Source organism: Rhinoraja longicauda, chromosome 5, assembly GCF_053455715.1.
Source record: "Rhinoraja longicauda isolate Sanriku21f chromosome 5, sRhiLon1.1, whole genome shotgun sequence".
Lineage (NCBI taxonomy): Eukaryota > Metazoa > Chordata > Chondrichthyes > Rajiformes > Arhynchobatidae > Rhinoraja > Rhinoraja longicauda.
Genome location: NC_135957.1, coordinates 39,445,386 through 39,471,521, shown reverse-complemented (window position 1 = coordinate 39,471,521; position 26,136 = coordinate 39,445,386). Strand labels below are relative to the sequence as shown.

General features: G+C 38.7%; 1 protein-coding gene across 1 annotated transcript in view; it reads right to left on the bottom strand.

The window, feature by feature from the left end:
- apoba (apolipoprotein Ba) overlaps nucleotides 1-26,136 on the bottom strand; it is a 53,970-nt gene that overhangs the window by 5,450 nt on the left and 22,384 nt on the right. The window contains exons 17-27 of the mRNA XM_078399320.1: nucleotides 25,518-25,685; nucleotides 24,291-24,496; nucleotides 24,034-24,198; nucleotides 19,254-19,369; nucleotides 16,885-17,095; nucleotides 16,031-16,209; nucleotides 14,670-14,869; nucleotides 12,359-12,501; nucleotides 9,904-10,325; nucleotides 1,122-8,876; nucleotides 284-398 (exon numbers count right to left, since the gene is read on the bottom strand). Coding sequence (XP_078255446.1) covers nucleotides 284-398; nucleotides 1,122-8,876; nucleotides 9,904-10,325; nucleotides 12,359-12,501; nucleotides 14,670-14,869; nucleotides 16,031-16,209; nucleotides 16,885-17,095; nucleotides 19,254-19,369; nucleotides 24,034-24,198; nucleotides 24,291-24,496; nucleotides 25,518-25,685 — 9,680 coding nt within the window. The remainder of the gene's footprint in view (nucleotides 1-283; nucleotides 399-1,121; nucleotides 8,877-9,903; nucleotides 10,326-12,358; nucleotides 12,502-14,669; nucleotides 14,870-16,030; nucleotides 16,210-16,884; nucleotides 17,096-19,253; nucleotides 19,370-24,033; nucleotides 24,199-24,290; nucleotides 24,497-25,517; nucleotides 25,686-26,136) is intronic.

The window sequence follows — 26,136 nt, the reverse complement described above, 5'->3', positions numbered from 1 at the left end:
ACGAATATGTAGAGGAACACCTCAAGTTGTGAGGGAACTATCAACCTCCAAATAGACAGCATCAGGGATTATAATTGAACTCAGATTGCTGGAGTTGCGAGGCAGCAGCATTACTAGCTATAATGTTTTAATTATATTAAAATAAGTTAGTTCTGTCCGATCCAGCAATCAAAGTTTAAATCAATTTTGTGCTGAGCCTAGGACCATTAGAATTAATTAAAAGTCAAACAAAACTAAACAAATTATTTGATACCTAAAAGTGTCATGAAAATGTACAACATACCTTAAATTCTCAACACTAATTTTATCCTCCCAGTTTAGACTTAAGTCAGGATGTGAAAAGAGGACTTTTTCACTCGCAATGTAGTCATCATCGGTTTCAATTGTTTTTTCAGTGACTATGAAAGAAGAGGAAATTGTCTTTCATAAATATGATAATCTCTTCTGATTAAATGGTTTATTTTCTGCAAAATACTGAATCGCCTTCATTTCGTTGATAAATTTATTTGAATGATTATAAAAACCAATATCCATGTTAACAATTTAAAAATGATATTTGGAGTAACTCAGAATATGATTGGTATATTTAATAGGAAAACAAAAAAAAACAGAAAGTGTACTTGAAGATGTAATCTTTATGGCAAATAGCATTGTAGCGGCAACTTAGTCTTTCCCAATAAAGTCCTTAAGCTTACCACTTTCACGAAAAGAATGGAGTGAGCATTCTTGACGCAAACACCAACAGAGATCTGCTCGATGTTTCAGTTTAATTAGTCGTTTATTGAAGTAGTAATACAAACAGATTAGTAGATCTCTAGTCATTGACTTGGCTTACCATTTGTATCTAGCCATAGCTCCCTAATGTCTAACGCAAGACGTCACTGTCTTCCCAATTATACTCACAATTCTGGCTCCTCCCCTGGCTCCTCCCAGTCCATATATGCACATATGTCCATATATGTAAGCCTAGTATTCATCTCATGACAACCCCCAAGTGCCCAAAAATAATACAGCAGGATACAAAATAATATAACATGCTAAGAACAGTTAGTAAAGACAAATGGCTCCGACAAGCTTTGTAATATTTAAGGATAAAATACATTGCTATCTTTATAACTTACCCTCTAATTCATATTCCAGAAACCTCAGAGTAGAACTGCATGTGGCTTCGACTTTTGACGTGAAGGTATCTGCTTGGTCTTGATCCGATTTCACACTTACAATCCATGTAGTGTTGTATATTGGTGACATAACGTTGATGTTTCCACTTAATGATTTAAATACTGGGAAAGCAATTGCTAAAGGTAGAGATATTTTCAGGGATGGTATCTCCACTGTTCTGGCAGGGAATACTATAGCTGGTGATTCAGAATCTGCAGTTTGCTTTATTTTGCTGCTCATTTTCAGATGCTGTTTAGCTGTTCCAAAAAATGTTGGTAGGGTAAACTGAGAAATCTCGACTATGATTTCTGGTGTTGTCACATCAAGATAAGGGATTTTGTTATATTCTACATACTTAGAATCAATGTTCACATTAGGAAAGCTTACAGTGGGAAAATCCGGCAAAGAGACTTCAAACGGAAGAATGTTTGTCCTGAATGGAATAGCAATATTTCTGAAGTCAATTGTATATGAAGGCACTTGAAGAGTAGTATATGGAACTCTAAATTCAGGGGTAATGAAAACACTTGGTAATTTTAATTCTGACAAGTGTAATTTATATGAAGGCACAACAATGTTTACCAAAGGTACTTTGACTGTTGGAAATGTAATTTCACCCTCTGTTCGAAGTAGGTTGCTGAGAATCAGTTCTGGAATAATGTTGATCCATTCGGGAAAATCAATTTCAGGGACATTTACTTTTATACCATTGGCTATCCTCTGGACTGGGAATGTGATAAGGAAAACATCTTCACTTTTCATGCACACAATTAGTGCAGATGCATGGAGGTATTGTTGCTCCTTCTCACTGGTAGTCAGACTAAATTTCAGTACATCCCATAAATTTTTGTCATAAACCGGAAGCCAGATATTTTTCAGAAAATGTACATGTCCACGCAGGGAACCAGCCAAGTCAAGACGTATTTCAGTTCTGTTGTTTAATAGTCCTACCGCATCACTGAAGCTAATTGAAGACAGTTGGCCAATATTATCCCATTTCAATGCTTGGCTCTCTGGTGTGATACTTACAGTGATTTGCTGTTGTACATCTGCCCTCTGCCACCAAGAACTGGGTTGATTAAATTTGGCATCTAAATTTCCTTTTGCACTCCAGGGTGCTAATTCTAGTGTTGCTTTAGATGTTTGACTACCACTTGTAAATCCTTTAGTAAGCTTTATTGCATTCTTTCCAGAATGATCCCACACAGCAAAAATGCGTCTTGTGGTTGCCTCTAAAGCAAGGTTTTCTTTCATTTCGATGCTAAGATTATTACCAGAATCTGTGTTAGCTGATGAACTTAAATCAAGTTTTGCATTTGAGCGAACATTATTTGAACTGAAATAAACATTGGCTTCATTGTTCAAACTGCCAGTAAATTTGTTTTTGAAAGTCACATTTCCTTGAACCTGAATGTTAGCTGAAGTTTCCAAATTGAAGTAGGATGCAAGGTCTCCCAAGGTGAATGAATGTATAGCATTTCCTTCAAGGTCAGTTCCGACTGAAGGCACTAACACTCTGTAGTCAAGAGACACCTTTGATTGCACATTGGGCTTAGATTTTGTATTACCACTCAAATCATGAGTGAAATTAAGAATTAAGTTAGGAAGTTTAATATTTGCTTTCGTATTAACTGAAGCATCCACATTGTTCCATGATAAACTTAGAGTGCTGTTGTGCTTTCCGTAAATGGTCTCATGGTTAACAGAAATAGTTGTTGCCAATTTCAGTCTTCGCCTTCTTGCCAGGCTTGTTGTTCCTTCTGCTTTGAAGTTGGAAGTGAAGATCGATGTAGATGAGACACTATAACGAGCAATGATGTCTGACTGGTTGAAGAGTTCAGCATGAGCACCGAGTGTCACCAAACTTGATTTGAGTGAGAAATCATAAGTCAGATTGCCCATAGCTGGAATCTTGATAGAATCTTGTAGAGCTGGCATTTTGATCTTTGGAAAAGACAATGTATAAAAACTGTCAGGAATATTCAATTCAATTTCAAAGGATGGTATAACAAAACTGTAAGAAGGCATGTTGAAACTAATAATTGGTAATCTAAAGCTTGGTGTAGTAATTTCTCTTGTCGCAACAAAACGGAAATTTGGGATAGCTAGTCTGTAAGGGGAGACTTCAGCCTTCACCACTGGTATGGTGTAACCTGGTATTTGAAGAAATGTTGGCAAGTTATTTGAAGCAGGATTCACTTGCATTTCATCATCCCGTGTTTTTCTTGATAAATTCCAAATGCTGTTTCTGACATGTTTAAAGGTATTTTCAGATACGGTAAGGAGATCTTCAATCCGGTTGTAAACAGGTGTCAAATCAATTTTAAAGTCATGAACATCTTTATTCTTGCTGTATTCAGTCTTGATGCTTAAGTCAAATGACTGTCGTGTTGTTTTCAAGAATGATTTAAGTCCTGCATCTACCCACAGGGAATAACCAGTGACAGGGGGAAGTTTGAATGCCGTGTGAACTATTGAAATCTCTGGGATAGAAATGGGTTGATGGAGGAAATCAAGGTTTGCATTACCATTCAATTCAAAAAGCAAAATTATATTTTCATCATTATTACTTGCAAAAATGTTATGAATGTATTTGTACTGATTGAACCTTGAAGTTACTTGCCAGCCACAACGTTGTTCATTTGGATTTAATATCAGTTCATAGTTATTCATGAACTCTACTTTTCCTGTAAGTGTCATAGGAAAAGAAACCTTCGCATTGATGTCATTATTTGCCTTTGCAACAACTGCAAATGGTTCTGCTGCAAAAGTAAAGGAATTTCTTACTGTGCCTGTGGCATGACCACTAAGGTCAGTATTTTGATATCCCATCAATTTTACTTCCAACAATGCTAAATCTACAGTTCCACTCACATTCATGATACTAGTTCCAAGGTGAGCAATTGTCGTATCTGCATTCAAAACCAAATTGGCATTAAATGAAGGGAAGATCTCAGTCTTGAAATCTTGTTTCATCTTTAGATATTTGGTGTTCGTGCTGCCAGCAAATGAAAGTACAAGAGCAGGTGCGCTAAAGTGGAATTTTAGCTCGCTTTTGTGTAATCCTTCATCAGAATAGTCTTTAAAAGAGCATTTTCCATTCGTAATTGTACTGACTGTGCTTGTTACGCTCTTTCCATTAGTAGAGGTTTCAACAGTGTTAATCAGCGAAACTTGACTTGATGTATGTATAAATGGTACATTCAAATTGTGTTGATAAGTTGTCTTCATTTTTGCTGAAAGTTCTGTATCTGTTTTAATTCCTATAATATTCTTTGCTTCGGCCGTATAAGGTTCAGAGGTAATTTTGATCAAAGTCTCTGCATTTCCATTCACAACCGTTTTCCTGAAAGTAAGTGCTCCTTTGTGATCGATAAGGAGAGCTGTGTGGTCAAGCTTCACATTTTCACTTAGTTTCAACAGATTCTGCTCAAGAGCTGTTAACTGGGCTTTAGCTTTGAGGTCAAAGGATAGAATGTCTAAATCTGATTTGCCTTTTGCGGTGATAAAAGCGAGAAGTCCAGGTTCGTTTTGAACAAATGTGCTGTTGTGAATTCCAACACTAGTGTGCAAGTTGTAAAGAGGAGATGAAATATTAAATGTACCGCTGAGTTTTCCAAATGCCGGAACATACACTTTATGAGGTACACGAGGCAGTTGGAATTCTGGAATTTTAATAGAATTCAGCATGAAGTTGTTTAAATTTACTTTTGGAATTCTTATGTCAGGGACTTGCAACATACTGAGATCAATTTCAGGGATAGTTATACCTGGTAATGACATAATGGGGAAATTTAAATCTGAAAACAAAGTGGGAACTCCTGTGGGAATTTCGAAATTCTGTATGTCCTGAATTGTTGTGACAATGAATTCCTTAATTGCTTCCAAGTCGATTAGGAGGGCAGGGATAGTAAATAAATTCAAAATTCTAATTGCTGGAATTTCAAATCTTGTAGGAATCTTGATATTTTTAAGATCATTTAAATTGACCTTGTAAGATGGTATTGTTAGATTTGTCAGAGGAACTATAAAAGATGGGATAACAAGCTGTCCATTTTTAACAGCACGAATACTGAGTTCAAATTCAGGCACATGTATTAGACCTAGGTTCAGTTCTGGAACAATAAAGCCTTCTTCCAAGTAAATGTACATTTGATTCACTACATCTGTGAGATTATTCTCTTCTGCCAAAATGTTAATTTTCTCTTTTGCATTCTCATATGCTGCTGAGAGGTGATGAACAAGCACTTCATAATACTTCACAGCATCCTGCCAGTGTTTTTGCAGTTCTTCATAGATATTCATTTTATTGATCCTTTCGTGGAGTTCCTCAAACATGTCACCATATTTAACCACCAGTTCATTGTGAATCGCCACAGTTATACTTCTGAATACATCTACCATTTCGTCAATTAATTCATTGATGTTTATTTGTGTCATATAATCTGCTATTGAAGACTGAATTGCTTGTATGTATTTTGTCATAGTCATAACTTTTTCTTTAAGTTCTAACTCTCTGATTTTATCATTGACAACATCACTTGTTTCTTGGATCCAATTGTTTGTTTTGTCAACGAAGGCATTATAATCAAATTCTTTTAAATCTTTAATAACTTTCTTAAGGGATTCATTAATATTGTCAATCATTTCCTGAAAGTCATATAGTCCTATCTGTTCAGATAGTTCACTGATATACTGAACAGCTCTTTCAATGTATGATTTCACATCAATCTTTTTAAGATTGGTTACAATACCTTGTATTGTTTCCTTCACCTGATATTGTTTAATGAGTTGCACAGTTTCATCCACCAGTTTTTGAACCAGGGTATCAAGTTTAAACTTTGTAATTATCTTCTGAATCTTGGCATTAATGAAGTTAATAATATCATCTATTTCCAAGACCTTAGCCAGAAACTGAATAATCTGGTCGGTTCCCCTGATTAAATTATTTACTTCTTGTCCAAATGAACTTAATGTTTGTTTCAGTTTTTCAAGTAGTTCATTGAAGTCAATCTTTGAAATCTGTTGATTTATTCTCTCAGCAACTTCCTGCAAATCGATGTTCTGGAGTTGTGCCTGTAATTCATGCAATTTAATTTTGAACTCTGCAACCAGTTCCTGAATCCATTTAGCAATGACTATTTCTTGTAGAGCAAGCTCTTCAAGATATTTCTGCATTTGATTGACGATTTCCAGAGATTTTTGGGTTATTTCATATTGGTGATCAATTTCTCTCATTGCGTTCACAATCTTGTTAATGAAATTTGACATCGCTTCCTTCAGATCAGTCGTGTTGTATTCTTTAAGGTAATTAAGATAAATCTGCATGTTGATCACTGTATTATTGGAAACCTCTAACAAAGCAAGCTGAAGTTGTTCTGCTGATTTCTCATACTCTGTTACAAACTTGAGCACTCTATCCTTTACATCATTAACCTTCACATCTAAATTCACACCTTTAATATAATCATTTATTTGCCGGAAAAGAATCTTGTATTTCTGGGCAAACTGATTAGATTTCATGTCCAACAAAAGCTTGTTAATGGCGTCCAAAGTGTTTAGAATTACATTTTTTAAGGAGTCAAAGTACAGGGGCATATCTTCCATGAATGGTATGTCCAAAATATGAATATTCCTATTTTTGTCATATTGCAGATTACCGAAAATTTTTATCTTTGATGGTGCAGTTGATTCAACAGTGTTCTCCTCTGTAGAGGCGAGTTTAAAGCCTAAATCAACCTCTGCTTCACTTGCAATTTCTATTCCAATATTGTCTGGAGCGTTGTAGGCATTGATAGTTTGCATGTAGCCATTGTTATTTAACTGACCCTCAAGTTTCCACATGCTTTTTTGCTCAGCTGGATCCAAAATAACATTCAAGGTGTTTTTCAGAAGGGTTTTCAACAACTTCTGATCATCCCTGCTATGTTCAGAAATTCCTTCATAGCTGTGACGAAGTGCAAAGGCAAGTGGTTCTGCCTTCACCTGGAATTTATTGCTAAGTTTTCCATTGTGCCTGCCCCAGAGATCAATATTTCCATTTGCATCAGTATTTGCTTCAAAGGAGAAGATAAATGGAAGAGCTGCAGTGCGAATCACATTCTGAAATTGTAGTTGTTTTGATTTGCAAGATGCATCACTGTAGAAATATGCAGATAGTCCAATGATTTCCAAGTTTAATTTATGATTAATTTTATTAGACAGCACTTTTCCAGTTGTGTTTGCACTTAATAATGCTTTCCATTCTGCGCATTGCAATTCATAAGTATGTTTCACCTGATGGGCCATCTGTTTTCCCACAAATTCACCCTTCAAGTCAATCTTGAATGGTTCAAGCAGAAGCTGTCCAGTATGGGCAAGATCCAGTTGTTGGTATTTGAGTTTCTCATTGTAATTGGCTGAAAATTTGAAAGGTTGCATGAGCACTTTGAAATGTTGCTGATATATGTTTTCAGAATCAAGGTGACCATCAGTCTGCATTTCTCCACTGCATACCCAGGAATGAACAGTGAAGTGGTTTACATGGTTAAGTGTAGTTTCTTTGTATGATGCCTCTGTTGTTGTGCGAAGAACCAGGCCTTTTTCTTTAGTAATTTGAAGATTGATGTTATTGCTTGCTTTGGTTTCCAAAATTACACTCGAAGATGTACAGGACATGTATATTCCACTGTTATCTGTTCTTCCATCGATATTCAAATTAACTAAATTACTGTTTCCATCCTGGATGTTAAATATCATGTTGGCTTGTGATTGCTGAACAGTAGTATTGAATCTAAGTTTCAAATCAATAGGATCTATATTAACTTTTGAGGTCACTTCAGTTGACAGACCACCATTCCCAATGATCAGAATACCATGGTTATTTACACCAGGGAATTCTGCAGATGATTTTACCTGCAGAACATTATCATAGAATGTGCCAGCCAACACAGTGTAGTAATGATTGCCATAATAACCTACATGCCACTTATTTTCAACTTCAGCAAATTGTTCTGATATTTTAAAACTTAAGCTGTTGGTTGCATCCATCTCAATGTACTTTCCTGTTGAATTCATGAACAAAGTAAGTTGTCCATCAGTGAAGCTGAGTTGATCTGAAATGTCTATGGTAGTGTCAAACATTTGACTGCGCAGTTTGTTCTCTGCCTTCAGTCCTTTATTATTGTTAACCAATTTTATGTTGCTCAGGAAGTCACCTTCACTGGACTGGCCTGAAGTATCACATCTCAGTTCATATTTCTTGTTCGTTATTCTTACTTTGATGAGGTTTTTTAAGTTGAGCCTCGATCCATCAGTGATAGAGGAAAACGTGACACCATCACTATTGAATTCATTGTTCATTCTATTGGTAATTTGGAGAAGTGCACTATTGTAATTTAAAATTGAACTTCCTTTGGCTTCTTTGTTGGAGTTAAATGTTTCAGACATGGTGTAATTCCAGGTGGAATAAAATGTAGATACATCTAATGCACCTTTTGCATGGCCTTGTATTTCAAAATTGGAATCATGCCCAATCCCAAATTGATATGATGAACTCAAAGAGGTCTTTGCTCCTCCTATACTGTATGCCTCCCATTCAAATACTACATCATTTTTATCATTTAAACCAATATATTTTGTTGACAACTTTCCTGAAGTTGTGAGCAGGGCATGTTTAAATGATCCAGTGATGAGTGTGGATGCTTCCTCTTGAATTTGGTTTGAGAGCAAAGATCCTATGATACATAAAAAAACACATTTATTTTGGATTGAGATTCAAATTACATTTAGGCAAAGTACATTTAGTAAACTAATGATAATTAAAGATGTAATATTATGGCAATGAAAGTTTGTAAAATTCAATAGCTGTAATTAATTTTCATGCCAATTGCAGTTTGTATAAAGGACATCCACGAGATTGTAGGTGTTAGAATTTTAAGTGAAAAACAATCTGCTGGAAGAGCTCAAGGTTTCAGGCAGGGTAAGAGCTCAAGGTTAGGGGAAATGGGCTGATAACATTTCGATAGAAATGGTAGATGAAGGGTCCCAACCAGAATTGTTATCTGACCATTTTCTTTTGTAGATGCTGTCTGACCCTCTGCGTTCCTTCAGCAGTTTGCTTGTTCCAGTTTAAATAAAATCAGTTACCAAAAATAAGCAAATATATTTATCAATTTAGCTTATGATGGTGTTATGAACCATCCGCTTGATCCAGTGCAATTCATGTATTTGACTTTATTATTTAAAATATCACCATTATCATATCATATCATATATATACAGCCGGAAACAGGCCTTTTCGGCCCACCAAGTCCGTGCCGCCCAGTGATCCCCGCACATTAACACTATCCTACACCCACTAGGGACAATTTTTACATTTACCCAGCCAATTAACCTACATACCTGTACGTCTTTGGAGTGTGGGAGGAAACCGAAGATCTCGGAGAAAACCCACGCAGGTCACGGGGAGAACGTACAAACTCCTTACAGTGCAGCACCCGTAGTCAGGATCGAACCTGAGTCTCCGGCGCTGCATTCGCTGTAAAGCAGCAACTCTACCGCTGCGCTACCGTGCATTGGGAAAGACTCAGAACAATTATCTTCCCTCATACACTTAAATATGAATTAAATGACATTATGTGGTCAGATATAATGTGATATACTATGACAAGTTAAAGCTCTCAATAAACCAAACTAGTTTTTCAAAAATATGGATAATTATAAAGATTGCATTATTTCAAAAGTTTTTAGTAAAACACTCACCTTTCACTTTAAATGACAAGTAATCCAGAAGTGCGTCTGCTTTGATGTCTACATCAGCTGAAATTTGTCTTCCCTCTTTCTTTGCATTGCTTTCACATTTTAAGTCGGAGGTCCAGTTATAATAATTACTGTTCAACTGGGAGAAGAATTCCAGTTTGTTAATTGAAGGAATCTGGAGCTTATATGTTTTGGGAATGGTAACAGAAGGAATGGAAGTTACGTCCCCAACAAGTGGAATAAATACTGATGGTATGGTGTAATAATTGGATGGTGAATTGATTCTAAACACTTCCTTTACCATTGGAGGATATCTTACAGTCCTTGGAAAAAGTTTCATTTCTTCAAACACTTTGCCACCAAAAGGAATTGGAACTTGAATGTCAATTATATTTTCCCCAAATGTGCCTGCGATGGAGCCGCGACTGTGATGGGAAAGACAAGGGAGGGGGGAAGAGACAATAAACAAGATTAAAGAAAGACAATGATTTTTACTACAAACAAAAACTTGTAACAAACAGATTCATTCTGTGTACTTTACAGCAAATGGGAAAGGGATATAAATGATCAATAAAAGACAGAAGGATAGGGATTGGTGCTAAAGAAATGAAAGAACCATTTTAAACAAAATGCCAATAGCAACAAAAATTGCAGCAGGATCTTGATCAGTTGGGCAGGTGGGCTGATAAATGGTTGATTGAAATTAATACAGAGAAATGTGAGGCATTGCATTTTAGGAAGTCAAACCAGGACAGGAACTACTTAGTGAATGGCAGGGCTCTAGGGAGTGTTGTGGAGCAGAGGGATCTCGGAGTGCAGGTACATGTTTCTTTGACAGAGGCACCACAGGTAGATAGTGTGGTCAAAAAGGCGTTTGGCACACTGACCTTCATCAATCATTGAGCATAGATGTCAGAAAGTCATATTGCAGTTATATAAGATGTTGGTGAGGCCACATTTAGAGTATTGTGTTCAGTTCTGGGCACCTTGTTATAGGAAAGATGTCAAGCTGGAAAGGGTGCAGAGAAGATTTACGAGGATGTTGCCTGGCCTCGGGGCATGAAATACAGGGAGAGATTGAGTAGGCTAGGACCCTTTACCTTGGAGCGCAGGACAATGAGGGTACAAATGCATGAGAGGAACATATTGAGTAGATCTTGGCTAGAGTTGGGGAATCCTGAACAAGAGGACATAGGTTTAAGGTAAGGGGGGGGAGGAAGGATTTAATAAGAATCTAAGGGGTAATGTTTTCAACAAACGGTTGTGGGCAAATGGAACGAGCTGCCAGAGGAGGTAGTTGAGGCAACGTTTAAGAAATATTTAGACGGGTACATGGATAAGACAGGTTTATAGGGATATGGACCAAATGCAGGCAGATCGGACTAGTCTAGGTCGGTAGGAACATGTTGATCGTTGTGGGCAAGTTGGATGATGGGCCTATTTCCACGATGAGAGTTCTAAAGCTCTGCTGGGTCTATACTGATACAGTATCAAAGAGGTAGTTACTCAGTGTTTTCCCTACTGTCTCCAGCAATGGACTGGGGTGACAGAGGCAATGCCATATATCACTTCATTGGATTCCTACATTTCACAATGGAAGGTGGAAATCAATTGAAACTTTTAACAGGAGCTCTGGAATCCAACCTGCAAGATTCACCCAGATACTTACAGGGAAGTGGCGGGATGTTACAAAATTGAAGCAGGATGAATTTGATGGCAGGAGATCATTGTAACTACATATTATTTTCATTTCCCACATGACCACCACTCAGATTGGCCAGTTGCAAATTTGAGGAAGGATATTCTTGCTATTGAGGGCGTGCAGCATTGGTTCACTAGGTTAATTCCCAAAATGGTGGGACTGTTGTATGTTGAAAGACAGGAGCGACTACGCTCGTATACGGAATTTAGAAGGATGAGAGGGAATCTTATTGAAACATATAAGATTATTAAAGGATTGGACATGTTAGAGGCAGGAAACAAGTTCCCAATGTTGGGGGAGTCCAGAACCAGGCGCCACAGTTTAAGAATAAGGTGTAGGCCATTTAGAACGGAGATGAGGAAAGACATTTCAATCAGAGAGTTGTAAATCTATGGAATTCTCTGCCTGAGAAGGCAGTGGAGGCCAATTCTCTGGATCCTTTCAAGAGAGAGCTAGATAGAGCTATTAAAGATAGCGGAGTCAGGGGGTATGGGGAGAAGGCAGGACCGGGATACTGATTGTGAATGATCAGCCATGATCACATTGAATGGAAGGCTCGAAGGGCCAAATGGCCTACTCTTACACCTATTGTCTATTGTCTCTTGCTCGGTGGATAAACTAGAGATTGGAGCATGTAGCCTGAGATCCTTGAGATTGGTGCTCGGATTCAGAATTGGGGGAGAGCAGAGATGGAATTTTCTGTTGCTCATTCGAAAAAACTCCAAGACCCTTGACAAAATAAACAAACTAACTTACTTCTTTAGAAACAAATTTTCTGGAAGAGTGAAATATGAGCTAATTTGCTTCAAATCCATGTTCCTCAGAGTTTCCAAATGGTTTTGAATAGTGGGAGCAAATGGAACTTTGCCATTAGCCTGTTCCAACCATTTTTTGCTGGCCTGCCAAAGATAAAACAGGTGTGTTTGTAACTGCTTTACATTGATCCTTTTTAAAATAATTCCTTGCAAATTAAAAATCAACATGTAATGCAATGTACATTCTTCAATAAATATAAATTCTTCTGTGTTTGATGAATGAAAAATAAGTTCATAAAATTTTGGTCCAACTTTCAGTTCCTACTTTTGAACACATTTTCATCATGTAAAATGATCCAACAACAATTTTAACATGGTAGAATGCTCACTAATGCTTCTAATGAACTATTATCAAAACAAGTCACAGAAGATGCTGGGTTAAAGAGGTCCAGAAATAACAATTCATGGAAAACTATATTAACAGATAAACTGAAGTGAAGCAAAATCTCCATATTTAACTATTTTATGTTGGCAGCTTTGGCAGCTCTAGAATTGGAAGCACAGCTCAGGTCAGACAGAAATGCAAGACTGCAGTCAGTCAAGTTTTTGGTGACCGTTGAATGGGGTATTTGGCAGAGTTCTAGCCTGGAAAGATAAGCTTGGTATTGAAATATATTTGGAGGAAAATACTTGTCATGTCAGACAAGTGGTGTAATAGACCAGAAGCTACGGCTGGTGGCGAGGCCATGGGAAGGTAAATATTGCATAAATTATACATATAAAAAATGACAACATTTTGTGATATTGTTTGTGTAACTGTTGCTGGATGAGAAACAAAAGTGGGTGGGATAGGAAGATTGAACCATGGAGGTCTAGAGATAATGGTGCAGAGGAAAAAAGACATGCCATTGCTGCTGATTCTCTGACTGTGACTCAATAGACAGGAACAGAACAAGCAAGTGTAGACCAACACAGCTGGACAAAAGATGAGAGATGTTTTGGGTAAATGATCAGATCAGCAATGACAAAGGTTGTAAGCCATCCAAGAAGAACCAGGATTGATGCTTGTGTCATAATTACTTAATTGGTTATTAATGATGTTGATGAGTACTATTTCCGTGGCATAGGAAGGACCAAACCTAGAAGGTAGGTATTTATATATGTCACAGGGGACTGCAGATACTGAAATCTTGAGGGGGGAAAAAAAAGCTGCTGCAGACAATCAGTGGGTCAAGTGGCATCTGTGGAGGGAAATGGATAGATGACATTTTAGGTTGGGGCCCTTCTTTAGACTGATGGAGTAGAGATAGCTGATAGAAAGTGAAAGATGGATCTACAAAAGGAGGTTAATTGGCAGTCAAGTGGAGAAGAGAAGAATAGCAGTAGTAACTAAGGCTGAAGATGGTAAGTATACAAGGCAAAAGGGTGCAAATGGTGGAATCTGATAAGGAAGGAAGGTGTGGAGTGGGAGGGATGATGGGTAGAAGGGGACATGGACTGGGGGGGGGAGGGAATTGGAAGAGAAATGGGAGATTCCAAGTACAAAGTGGTGGGTGATGAGTAGATGGAGCAGATTGAGGAGGTGAAAATCAGAAAGGAACAAGGTAGCGGGCTGGAAGGAATGGAAGAAAAGTTGTGCAAGGATGTAGGAGTTAGGATGAAGCAAGATAGTTGATAAAGAGAAGAGGAAGAAGTTTACCTGAAAACTGAGAATTTAATATTCATACCATTGGGTTATGGTCTGCCCAAGCGGAATAAAAGGAGTAAGGCAACCGCATTGACAAACACACAGACTCTGTCCGTTAGCGTCAGTTGGAGCCTCCAGTTGCTAGCCATCTTAATTTCCTTAGCTTTCCAACTGATCCATCCTTAGCCTCCTCCACTGCCAGAGTGAAGTCACATGCAAACTAGAGGAACAGTACCTCACAGTCTACAACTAAATAGCATGAACATTGAATTCTCCAATTTCAGGTAACCCTCCCTTCCTTCCTCCAGCCTGTTCCCTCCCTTCCTCATTCCAGTGTGCACCCTTTTCGGTCCGTCTGTTACCCCGCTCCCCCCCCCCCCCAATCCAATTTCTCCCCCCTCCTCCTCTTCCTCTATCCATTCATCTCTCACCCTTCACTACTCTGGGTCTCCTATTTTTCTTCCCTTTCTCCCCCCATTCCATTGCATCTACCATCCCGGTCAACCTCCCTTTCTTATTAGATTCCACCAAATTTCATTCCGTTGAGGAACATGAAAGTCAGAAACCACTACATTGAACACTCTACGCTGAGGATTCAAGGATAAATTTTCCCCCATTATCTTACCTGGATTGAATTGAAAACAATGTGTCTGAGCGTCATGTCAGTTTGGGCAACCTTTTGATCCAGGAAGTTATCAAGGTGCATGTTTATTGTGTTTTGGTATTCTGATGTGTCAAATAATTCCATGTTCGTAATCTTCTCATTAAGTGTTTTAAGATCAGATGTTGCTTCTGAGTTCCATGCTACTTGGACCTTCTTAGAATCTAAAGTTGATGCACATTGCAATGAATTGCACATATTTTAACAAAAAACATTTTTTATTCATGAATCTGACTATAAAGTTGCTTCAATTGTAGTTTTACTTCTCTCATTTTCATTGCAGATCAGTTGCTCTCAATATTACAGCCTGGAAAGTAACCATGAGGATTGATTTTTATTTAAAATTTAAACTAGACACAACATCATTAAGTGTCAGTTTATCTTCCCCACCCCCTGCATTAGAGATGGCACACGACACAAACTGTTTTGAATCTAAGATCCGGTCTCACCACACAAGCAGAAGGGACCAAGCAAGCACTTTGCTTCAGCTTGGGTGTTCCTGCTTGATAAATCAGTCAGCTCCCAAATTGATACAGCCAGGCAGAGGAGAAGAGCCATGTGAGGGCTTGAGCTCTTGATTAATCTAGAAAGAGAAGTCCTAATCTTTCTACACCCATCCAACTTTCATTAGCTTCTCGAGTCTATTTAAGGATTGATAGTTCGATTAGTGAATGTCTGCATTAAACAGTTAATGGATGCAATGAATAGCTTGTCTCCTTTTATAATCTCTTTTATTCCCTCTTTTTCACTCCAAAAGGAAACCTTAGAATCCACAAAATAAAATTATTTGAAGTAGAGAATAATAGTTGCATACATTAAATAGCTTTACTTTTCTTCCTGTGCAAATTGCCTGGCCTCAAATTGGTTCCATGGTGTTACAGAATGCCTCATTCAACAGTAATTGGACATGTAGGCCTATTAATGTCCTCCACAAATGCTGCCTGGCCCGCTGAATTACTCCAGCACATTGTGTCTTTTTTGTGAACTAGCATATACAGTTCCTTGTGTCTGGATCATAGACCTTTCTAATATTTTTACACTGAAAATATGCTGATTTGTTTACTTCTGGACCTTCTGATCTCTTTTCTGTGCAATCCTAAGAATCATATTGTTTCCAGTGAAAGCAATAAAATGGACAATGGGACCTTAATCCATGATGGTGAAAAAGTCTACATTAAGTGCAATGACTGCTATTGTTTTGAGGGAAAATGTACTGAAACAAACTGGCCTAAGCTCCAGCTTCCAGTTTTCAATTCCTCAATTGCATTATAAGAAAATACAGAGATGAAAATCAAAATTTTAAATAGTTCTTATTAGTAACATACCATATTTGAAATTGGTTTTGTATGATGTTTTAAACTGAGGTATAGAGGCTTCCATTCTGAGTTCAGTCCATAATCCGTCAGATAAACGTTGAATTTGCGTTCCAACGTTTGTATTAACAGCCAGGTGAGGAATGGAGAAAATGCCCCGCAGATTGAGTTCTCTCTGCTCATCATTATAGCTTTAAATGAAGAACAATGCTGGTCAGACTTGATACTTTTTATTCCTATTATTTTTACATCGGTAATTATACTGTTTATGTACTTACATTTATGCATTCTGCATCCAATGATGTATGAGCTGGCAGTATTGTGGAAATGGCACATGTTTCAAGAACTTAAAATGCCACCAGGGCAAAGAAACTGACCTAGGAACCTAGCATTCATTTTAACGGGCTTCATTAACTCTACTCCGTGCATTTCTCTGAGTGCATTTTACCTGTGGCTTGTTATGTGAAATTACTAATTACGTGTTCTTTTGAGAATTTGGCTGGGATTGCTCAAAATCCTTTCACTTCACATCCTACAACTGGCAACATGATGCTTTTGGTCATTTGGACTGCACTGAAATACCAGAAACAAAGGGTTTATGTCTGAAGCATAAATCCTTCTAATTTTCAGATGTTGAAAAGCCTGCAATGTATTTCAAGTATTTGCTAAGGCAAAATTCCAACCAAATTCCATAATAAACCATTTGGTAGGGAAAACATCACTTGATGTATTTTGAAAATAGTGTTTTTCTTCTTTGATATTAGATGCAGTTTTTTTTAATTGTGAAGATTTGTTGTGCTTTTTACTATTAGCTAGCCTTGCTTGTAATATACAAATGTCAGTCCAATACAATATTTTATACACACCTTGCTTGGCCCCGGAAGGTCACTTCAGGTACATTTTTGTTGGTGGCATCAAATCTAACAGTGTATGCGGTCTTGCTCTGTGTAGATCTGTCTTCACCTCCTAGTTTCATGCCAAGTTCTACATCAAATTTGGGAATCTGAACATCTGCTGTCAGACTGTGCTTGTTGATATTATACTTCATTTCAACTGCAGCCTCAACATTGTCACTGCCTATTAAAATAGAAAATGTTATAGTTATCACAAAGCGAACTAACTAAGGTTGACAACATTCTAAACCATTAAAACTATAAATGAAAATCGCTCATTGCAAATTACAACTTGTTGAGCCCATTTATCTGGAGTTTAGGTGTAGGCCTTTCCCTTTTTTAATGTACAGGATACCAAGGCAAACCTATGACGTACCCTTGCACTATGAGTGAGCAAAATTCTATGCCAAAATTTTGACTGGGTCAGATTATTTTAATGGAAATAATTTTACGACTGATGGGATGACATAAGTAAAACATATGGTGGAAGTAATTTTATATTTGCAAATCTATCACAACATTAAGATGACCAAAAGCTTTCTTAATCTTTAAAGGGTCCATATCTAACATGCGCAACTTCAACCCTTGTGATTAAATCACACAAGCTGTCTTTCAGCATCCCCCAATGAGGGGAGGGTATCTTCAAAGTACAGTTGGCCAGGAATACTGCCGTAAATTCACACAGGGTCATGTGCCATCACAATAAAAGACGGACAACTTCCCCATTGGACTCTGTCCGGCAGCAATGCCTGCGCTGATTTTACTGCTGACACTGGACACAGAATTATAGGAGGATTTGTTTTAATATGATTGGGAGATGACTGCCAAAGAAGTGGAAGAACAACACTCACTAGTGCAGAGTGTTACTGCTGACAGCCACACCATAATTTCTTGAAGCTTCTTTCACCCCTTCACCCACTTTATTTGCAAGCTGGGTAAAAGGATGGGGGACCACAACTGCAGAGAAAATATTGTCTCACATCCACCACTTTACTGGTGCTGTGATTTTCATTTATTTATTATGACACAATTCATCCTAGCAGGTCTATGTCTGCTCCTAAAAGAGTCCCTTCCTGTTCAGTCTTAAAGGAAAATAACAGCAGATGCTGGTACAAATCAAAGGTATCACAAAATGCTGGAGTAACTCAGCAGGTCAGGCAGCATCTAGGAGAGAGGGAATGGGTGACGTTTCGGGTCGAGACCCTTCTTCAATCTGAAGAAGGGTCTCGGTCCGAAACGTCACCCATTCCCTCTCTCCTAGATGCTGCCTGACCTGCTGAGTTACTCCTGCATATTGTTCAGTCGGTCAATCCCATTCCTGCACCTTATTTTCATGTGATCCTTCAATCTACTCCTCCTCACATACCCAGCAACTCTTTGATTCTTTTGTATCATTTCTCCAGGCAGAGATAATTTACAGACACCAGACAATCACTGCATCTTTGAAGAAAGTGGAGCACTTGGGAGAAACCCAGAGTCATGTGGAGAACGTGCAAACTCACACAGACAGCATCCAAAGTTAGGTTTAAGGCCATGCCACTTGAGCCATAAGGCAGCAGCACAAACTCCTATGCCATCTTAGTTTCCTAGTGTATAGAACACAAAGTGGACAGGAGGGAAATTTCCAATCTGAGAATTAATTCCTAGACCTAGCTCTTCAATATCACAGCTCAATGTTATAGGTCAATGCAAACACAGAGCCATGGCCAAGCTCAGCTTCTTCAGAACCACCGCCTTTCTCCTGTTTCCTGCACTACACCCTAGCTGAGTTGGCCTTGGAGACTAATCATAAGGTTATAAGTGATAGGAGCAGAATGAGGTCATTCGGCCCATCAAGTTTACTCCACCATTCAATTATGGCTGATATATCTCTCCCTCCTAACTCCATTCTTCTAGCTTCTCCCCATCACCCCTGACACCCGTACTAATCAAGAATCTATCTATCACTGCCTTAAAAGTATCAATTGACGGCCTCCACAGCCTTCTATGGCAAATAATTCCACAGATTCACCACCCTCTGACAAAAGAAATTCCTCTTCATCTCCTTCCAAAAGGAACATGCTTTAATTCTGAGACTATGACCTCTGGTCCTAGACTCTCCCACGAGTGGAAACATCCTCTCCACATTCACTCTGTCAAAGCCTTTTACTATTCGGTAGGTTTCATCATGTATATTAACCCACTCATTCCTGGGATTATCCTTGTAAACCCCCTTGGACCCTCTCCAGAGCCAGCAAATCCTTCCCATATGGATATTGCTCACAATTACTGACTAGTGGATTAGCCTGTTAGAGGACTGCTGTTGTTCAATACATTGTGCAAAACCATATAAGTCAACATACCCTTGGCCTCAACAGCAAACCTAAGAGAGTATTCCAAATCCTCTTCAATTTTCTGGGACTGATATGTTAGTGTTGCAGAGTAGTCTGTAACTGTGCCTGTAGGTTCGATTTGAAGACTGAAAAATGAATAAGACATGAACAAATTAGTATCACTGGCCCAGGTTATTCCTATAATAATTAGTCAAAGATTTGACATAAAAATACTTTGATAGGGAGAGTAAATATTTCTTGATTACAATTAAACTTTGTTCTAATCTTTTAGAGTTGATCCAGAATTGAATCAGTACATGACATTTATTATATACTGATATATCCAGAAGTTACACATAAACAAATTATTATGCTTGAAATTTGTAATTATAATTAAACATGTTGGAATAATATCAGCAGGCAAGGTACATTTGGCACAAGATTAATGAGCTAGAATGTGTTGGTTTTAACCTGTGCCTTGTGATTAGAGCAAAGTTTAAATGTTTTCAAGAACCCTTCTGAAGGGTGTCATTATGCTGGAAAGAATGCAGAGATGTTGTCAAAACTCAAGTGCCTGAGCTATGGGGAATGTTTGGGCAGGCTAGGACTTTATTTCTTGGAGTGCAGGAAGATGAGGGTTTTGTCTCCAGCATTTTGTATCTATCTTTGGTGTAAACCAGCATCTGTAATTCCTTCGCACAAGGTAATCTCATGGAGGTGTGTAAAATCTTGAGGGGAATAGATAGAGTGAGTGCTCAGTCTTTTACCAAGGTAAGGGAATCAAAAACCAGAGGACATAAATTTACGCTGAGAGGGGCAAGATTTAATGGGAACCAGGGGGGCAAATTTTCTACTCAGAGGGTGGTGGGTATGGAATGAGCTTTCAGAGGAGGTAGTTGAGGCAGGTTATACAAGACCATCTAAGACACTTATTTAGGTACATGCATCGGAAAGGTTCAGAGTGATATGGGCAAAATGCAACAAGCTTAGTTGGGCTGAAGATAGAGACAAAAAGCTGGAATAACACAGTAGGACAGGCAGCATCTCTGGAATGGGTGACATTTTGGGTTGAGACCCTTCTTCAGACTGGTTAGGGATAAGGGAAACAAGAGATATAGACAGTGATGTGGTGAGATAAAGAACAATGAATGAAAGATATGCAAAAAAGTAACGATGATAAAGGAAACAGGCCATTGTAAGCTGTTTGTAGGGTGAAAATGAGAAGCCAGTGTGAGGGGGAGGGATAGAGAGAGAGGGAATGCCGGGGCTACCTGAAGTGAGAGAAATCAATATTTATACCACTGGGTTGTAAGCTGCACAAACAAAATATGAGATGCTGTTCCTCCAATTTGCATTTAGCCTCACTCTGACAATGGAGGAGACTGAGGACAGAAAGGTCTGTGTAGGAATGGAAAGGAGAATTAAAGTGTCCAGCAACCGGGAGATCAGGTTGGTTCACGCGGAGGGGTTCCACAAAACAATCGCCCAGTCTATGTTTGGTCTCATCGATGTATAAGAGTCCACATCTTGAACAATGGATACAATAGATGAGGTTGGAGGAAGTGCAAGTGAACCTCTGCCTAACCTGAAAGGACCTGGACAGAGTCAAGGGAAGAGGTATAGCGACAGGTGTTGCATGTACTGCCGCTGCAGGAGAAGGTACCTGGGGAGGGGGTGGTTTGGGTGGGAAGGGATGAGTTAACCAGGGAATCGCGGAGGGAACGGTCTCTGCGGAAGGCGGAAAGGGGTGGAGATGGGAAAATGTGGCTAGTGGTGGTATCGCGTTGGAGGTGGCGGAAATTTCGGAGGATTATGTATTGTATGCGCCGGCTGCTTGGGCCATTTGGTCAGCACGGATGGGTTGAGCTGAAGGGCCTGTTTGCATGCTGTATGACTCATGTAATGCCAGCGCTGCCACAGTGACTCTCCCTTGAGGGGCTGTAAATGGGCTCTAAAGGACGGGAAAACAATAGACAATAGACAATAGGTGCAGGAGTAGGCCATTCGGCCCTTCGAGCCAGCACCGCCATTCAATGTGATCATGGTTGATCATTCTCAATCAGTACCCCGTTCCTGCCTTCTCCCCATACCCCCTGACTCCGCTATCCTTAAGAGTTCTATCTAGCTCTCTCTTGAATGCATTCAGAGAATTGGCCTCCACTGCCTTCTGAGGTAGAGAATTCCACAGATTCACAACTCTCTGACTGAAAAGGTTTTTCCTCATCTCCGTTCTAAATGGCCTACGCCTTATTCTTAAACTGTGACCCCTTGTTCTGGACTCCCCCAACATTGGGAACATGTTTCCTGCCTCTAACGTGTCCAACCCCTTAATAATCATACGTTTCAATAAGATCCCCTCTCATCCTTCTAAATTCCAGTGTATACAAGCCTATTCACTCCAGTCTTTCAACATATGACAGTCCCTTCATTCCAGGAATTAACCTAGTAAACCTACACTGCACGCCCTCAATAGCAAGAATATCCTTCCTCAAATTTGGAGATCAAAATTGCACACAGTACTCCAGGTGTGGTCTCACTAGGGCCCTGTACAACTGCAGAGGACCTCTTTGCTCCTATACTCAACTCCTCTTGTTATAAAGGCCAACATTCCATTGGCTTTCTTCACTGCCTGCTGTACCTGCATGCTTCCTTTCAGTGACTGAAACATGCAGAGAGGAGTGAAGCTGATGATGCCAGAACCTACTGCCAACTATAAACCATCTGCACTCATGGCTATCCTACATGTTAGACTAAATACCTAAGTATCTGAGCCCCAGGACTCAACACTCAGTTGTTGAAGTGAAAGACTGAATACTCCTGGTATCTGGCCTTTCAACTATATGCCAGTAGCAATTCCGGCAATTGAGTGGTCATCTGCTTTCATTTTGAAGGTAAATTTAGATGAGTTTTTTTTTCTTCTTTATTTCAATGTTTATTAATGCATACTTTTAGCAGCAATCCCATGAGTTTTTAAAACATTTTTGTTTTTCATTTTTTATTTTATATTATTTTTTCATTGTTTTTTGATACTTTTGGAAAGATCAGCAATCTTTTTACATGTGAGTTCAATTTAGTTTATTTAGTTTATACAGTGCGGAAACAGGCCCTCAGCCTACTGAGTCCGCGCTGACCAATGATCACCCCACACACTAGCACCATCCTGCACACTAGAGACAAGTTTTACCGAAGCCAATTACCCTACAAACCTGTACATCTTTGAAGTGTAGAAGAAAACTGGAGCACCCGGGGAAAACCCACGCGGTCACGGGGAGAACGTACAAACTCCATAGAGAAAGCACCCATTGCAGGATCATGGAGAGAGTAGTAAAGAGGGCATATAGAAGACAGAAAGCTTTCAGAGCTTGGGGCAAGGGGCAAGTTATGTTGCAGTTTTATAGAACTTTGCTTAGGTCGTGTTTGGAGTACTGTGTGCAATTCTGGTCACTCCATTACAGGATGGATGTAGAGGCTTTAAAAAGGGTGCCAGGATGCCTGGACTACAGGGTAACAGTGAAAGGGAGAGGTTGGACAGACATGGATTGTTTTCTCTGGAATGCCAAAGGCTGCGAGGAAACCTAATGGAAGTTTATAAAATTATGAGTGGAGTAGATAGGGTAGACAGTCAGAACCTTTTTCTGAATATGGAAAATTCAAATAATAGAGGGCATAGTTTTAAAGTGAGAGGGATAAAGTTTAAAAGAGGTGGGCAGGGCAAGTTCTTTACACAGGTGGTGAGTGCTTGTAATGCAATGGGGGATGGTTGAGGCAGATACAATAATGACATTGAAGATACTTTTGGATCAGCGCATGATATTGTAAGGAATGGAGGGATATCAGTTATGATCTTGGCATTATGTTCGATACAGACATTGTGGGCCGAAGGACCTGTTCTTATTCTGTGCTGTTCTATATTCTATGCTCTATGCTCTGCCTTCTAAACTGATTTATTCGCCCTTAGTGCCATCTTAACAAGTTTTTGCCTTTTAGCAAAAAACAATTCTAAATGGGGATAAGTGTTTCTTCACAGATGAGAAGGTCTCCCCTCCCCCTGATTTTTCTACTGTCCTCATTATCTTGGACAATTTTCAGTTTGTAATTAATCCACTAACCTGCACATCTTGGAAAGGTGGGAGCCTCAGAGGAAGGGCAATTGGTCAATGGAGAAATTAAATAAAAGTTGTAAATTCAATTCAGAGAGCATCAAGTATTGTGATCAAAGCTGGTTTGCACCACCTGCCACCCCATTGTACGACATGGAATTAATTAGAGGATTACTGGGTGCACTGAAATTATCTTAAAGTAGCTATGAGGAAAAACTTTTTCAGTCAGAGAGTTGTGAATCTGTGGAATTCTCTGCCTCAGAGGGCAGTGGAGGCTAATTCTCTGAATACATTCAAGAGAGAGCTAGATATAGCTCTTAAGGATAGCGGAGTCAGGGGGTATGGGGAGAAAGCAGGAACGGGGTACTGATTGAGAATGATCAGCCATGATCACATTGAATGGCGGTGCTGGCTCGAAGGGCCGAATGGCCTACCCCTGCACCTATTGTCTATTGTCTATGTATATAAATCACCAAATTGATTGGAAAACCTCCCATCGTAGTCTTAAGAGTGATGGTTGAAAATCAGTCAATCTAGTAGACAACAGTTACGGTTTCACATTTGCTTCATAAATTGGTGTTAAAATTGTTCGAAAATTCATGTGGTATTAGCAGAGCCTGTGTTCCATTTGCTCTGCAATCATTAAATATTATCAATAGTTGATATTTAAGTTGATTTTTGCATAATTAATTCATTGACACAATACTGACCTTACTTCTCCATTTAGTGGATAATATGGTGCATCAGAGTATTCAAAGCTTCCACAAAGATCAAGACCGGTAAACCATGGCTTGCATGTTTTACTTTCTTGTCTGCTCTCCACGATGTATGGGATCGCTTCAGTTTTTGTACTATGTATCAGAGACTGTCTGGTGCTGCAAAAGACCAGAAATTACACATTAAAATACATCATCATTATTGAGTTTCCATGAAATTTACAACTCTGAAAATTTAATTTTACACCAACCTGACACTGAAGAGTTTGAAAGTCTCCTTTGGTGCAGGGATGTTGAATTTTATCTGATTAGAACTCATGCTGATCTCAGCTTCAAAACCAGATTTAAAATACATGTTGTAATTCATTAGTATTGCATTTCTGGAAAATTCTGGTACATTAACACCCAGCTGGATCACTAACTCAGTTGCAACTTCAGGTTTAATCAAACCTTTGATCTGCAATGGAAGAAATATTTATTTTTAATAATAAATTCACAAATCAGTATCCTATCATTCTCATAAGAACTCTCACTTAATGTGTATGCATCAGATTACATAAAATCTCAGATAGAGATTGCTCATTAATTAATTTTAACAATAAGATGTTTTATTATTTTATATTTGTGATCACTTGTTCCATGTAGTCGGTGTAAAGAAGCTGATGCCAAGATGAGCTCCAGATCCGAATCCATTTCATTACGATTGCCTTTATGTATCTCCATATAATTCTTCTCCTCCACCCGTTGGCCAATCTCCATTTACAGTTATGTTACACATCGACTTGAACATTCAATTGCAATTTTAACTGGGTTCCCTTCATCTTTCATCCAAACATGCCGCAAGCCAAAAATCTGTCACCCATCTTCTAATATAGGTTACATTTTACTCTTGGACTTGCTGAACTGTTTAGGTTCCCAGTTAAACAATGCTTTGATTTTAAAATTTTCACACTCTCAGCTGCTCTATGGTATTGCATGTCCCTGTGGTCACTGTGAATAGTCCCCAGTGTGCAGATTAATAGCAGAATCTTGGAGGATTGATGGAAATATTAGAATAAGATAGTGGGGTTGATTACAAAGCTGGAGTACATTCAATGAGCTAAAATGACATCCTTATAAATCAAGAGGAAATGTAAAATATAAGAAATCATATCCTCCTGTCCCATAACTCTCTGCAAAATCCACACCTCACATATCTGGTCTTGAGTATCCCTGGGTTTGTGGAACTTCCACTGGTAACATTTGCCAAATCTTGGAACTCCCCTCTCTCCACCCCTCAGTCCCATTTTTAATTCTTTGCTCTAGTAACTCCTTGTGCACACATTATTTGGCAATGCTTCCATAATGTTTCTTGTTTAAAGGTGCTTCCTAAATACTAATTGTTGTCTTACTGTTAATTGGCTTGGTCAGCTTAAACATTATTATATTTTAACAGATTCAAAAAAAGGTATGTCCATTTTGAACAAGTGAGTTATTACCTTATTTCTTTCAAATTTCATTGCTGCTTCGGCACCAGGTGAGACTGTACCAGAAATAGATAGCTTGAGAGGAAGACCAGCTCCAGTGGGATAGATTAAATTGCTGTCCAGGAAAATATAGTGAGCAAATAGTTCATCACCTAAACCGTTCAGGAAAGCTGATTTGACCTACAAATGCAAAGAATAATTGGCAATAAAATCAATATATCAAATATTCCTCAAATCTAAAAGTCATTCATTACTTTAATATTTGCACCCCATAACAAGTTTTTAATCGTTCTTTTAGTCACACATAAAATGTAGTGACCACATCAATATAATACACATCAAAGTTAGACACAAAAAGCTGGAGTAACCCAACGGGTCAGGCAGCATTTCTGGAGAAAAGGAATAGGTAATGTCTCGGGTGTTGACCCTACTTCAAACTGAGATTTGGGGGAACAGAAACCGGGACATATAGAAGGAACTTAGGACAAATGAATGAAAGATATACAAAAAACAAGGTAAACATGATCAAGGAAAGGTGGAGCCTACAATGGTCCATTGTTGACTGTGGGGTGGGTGGCAACGAGTTATACAGGCAGTGAAACTCAACAGGGTGACAGTGAATTATTCACAA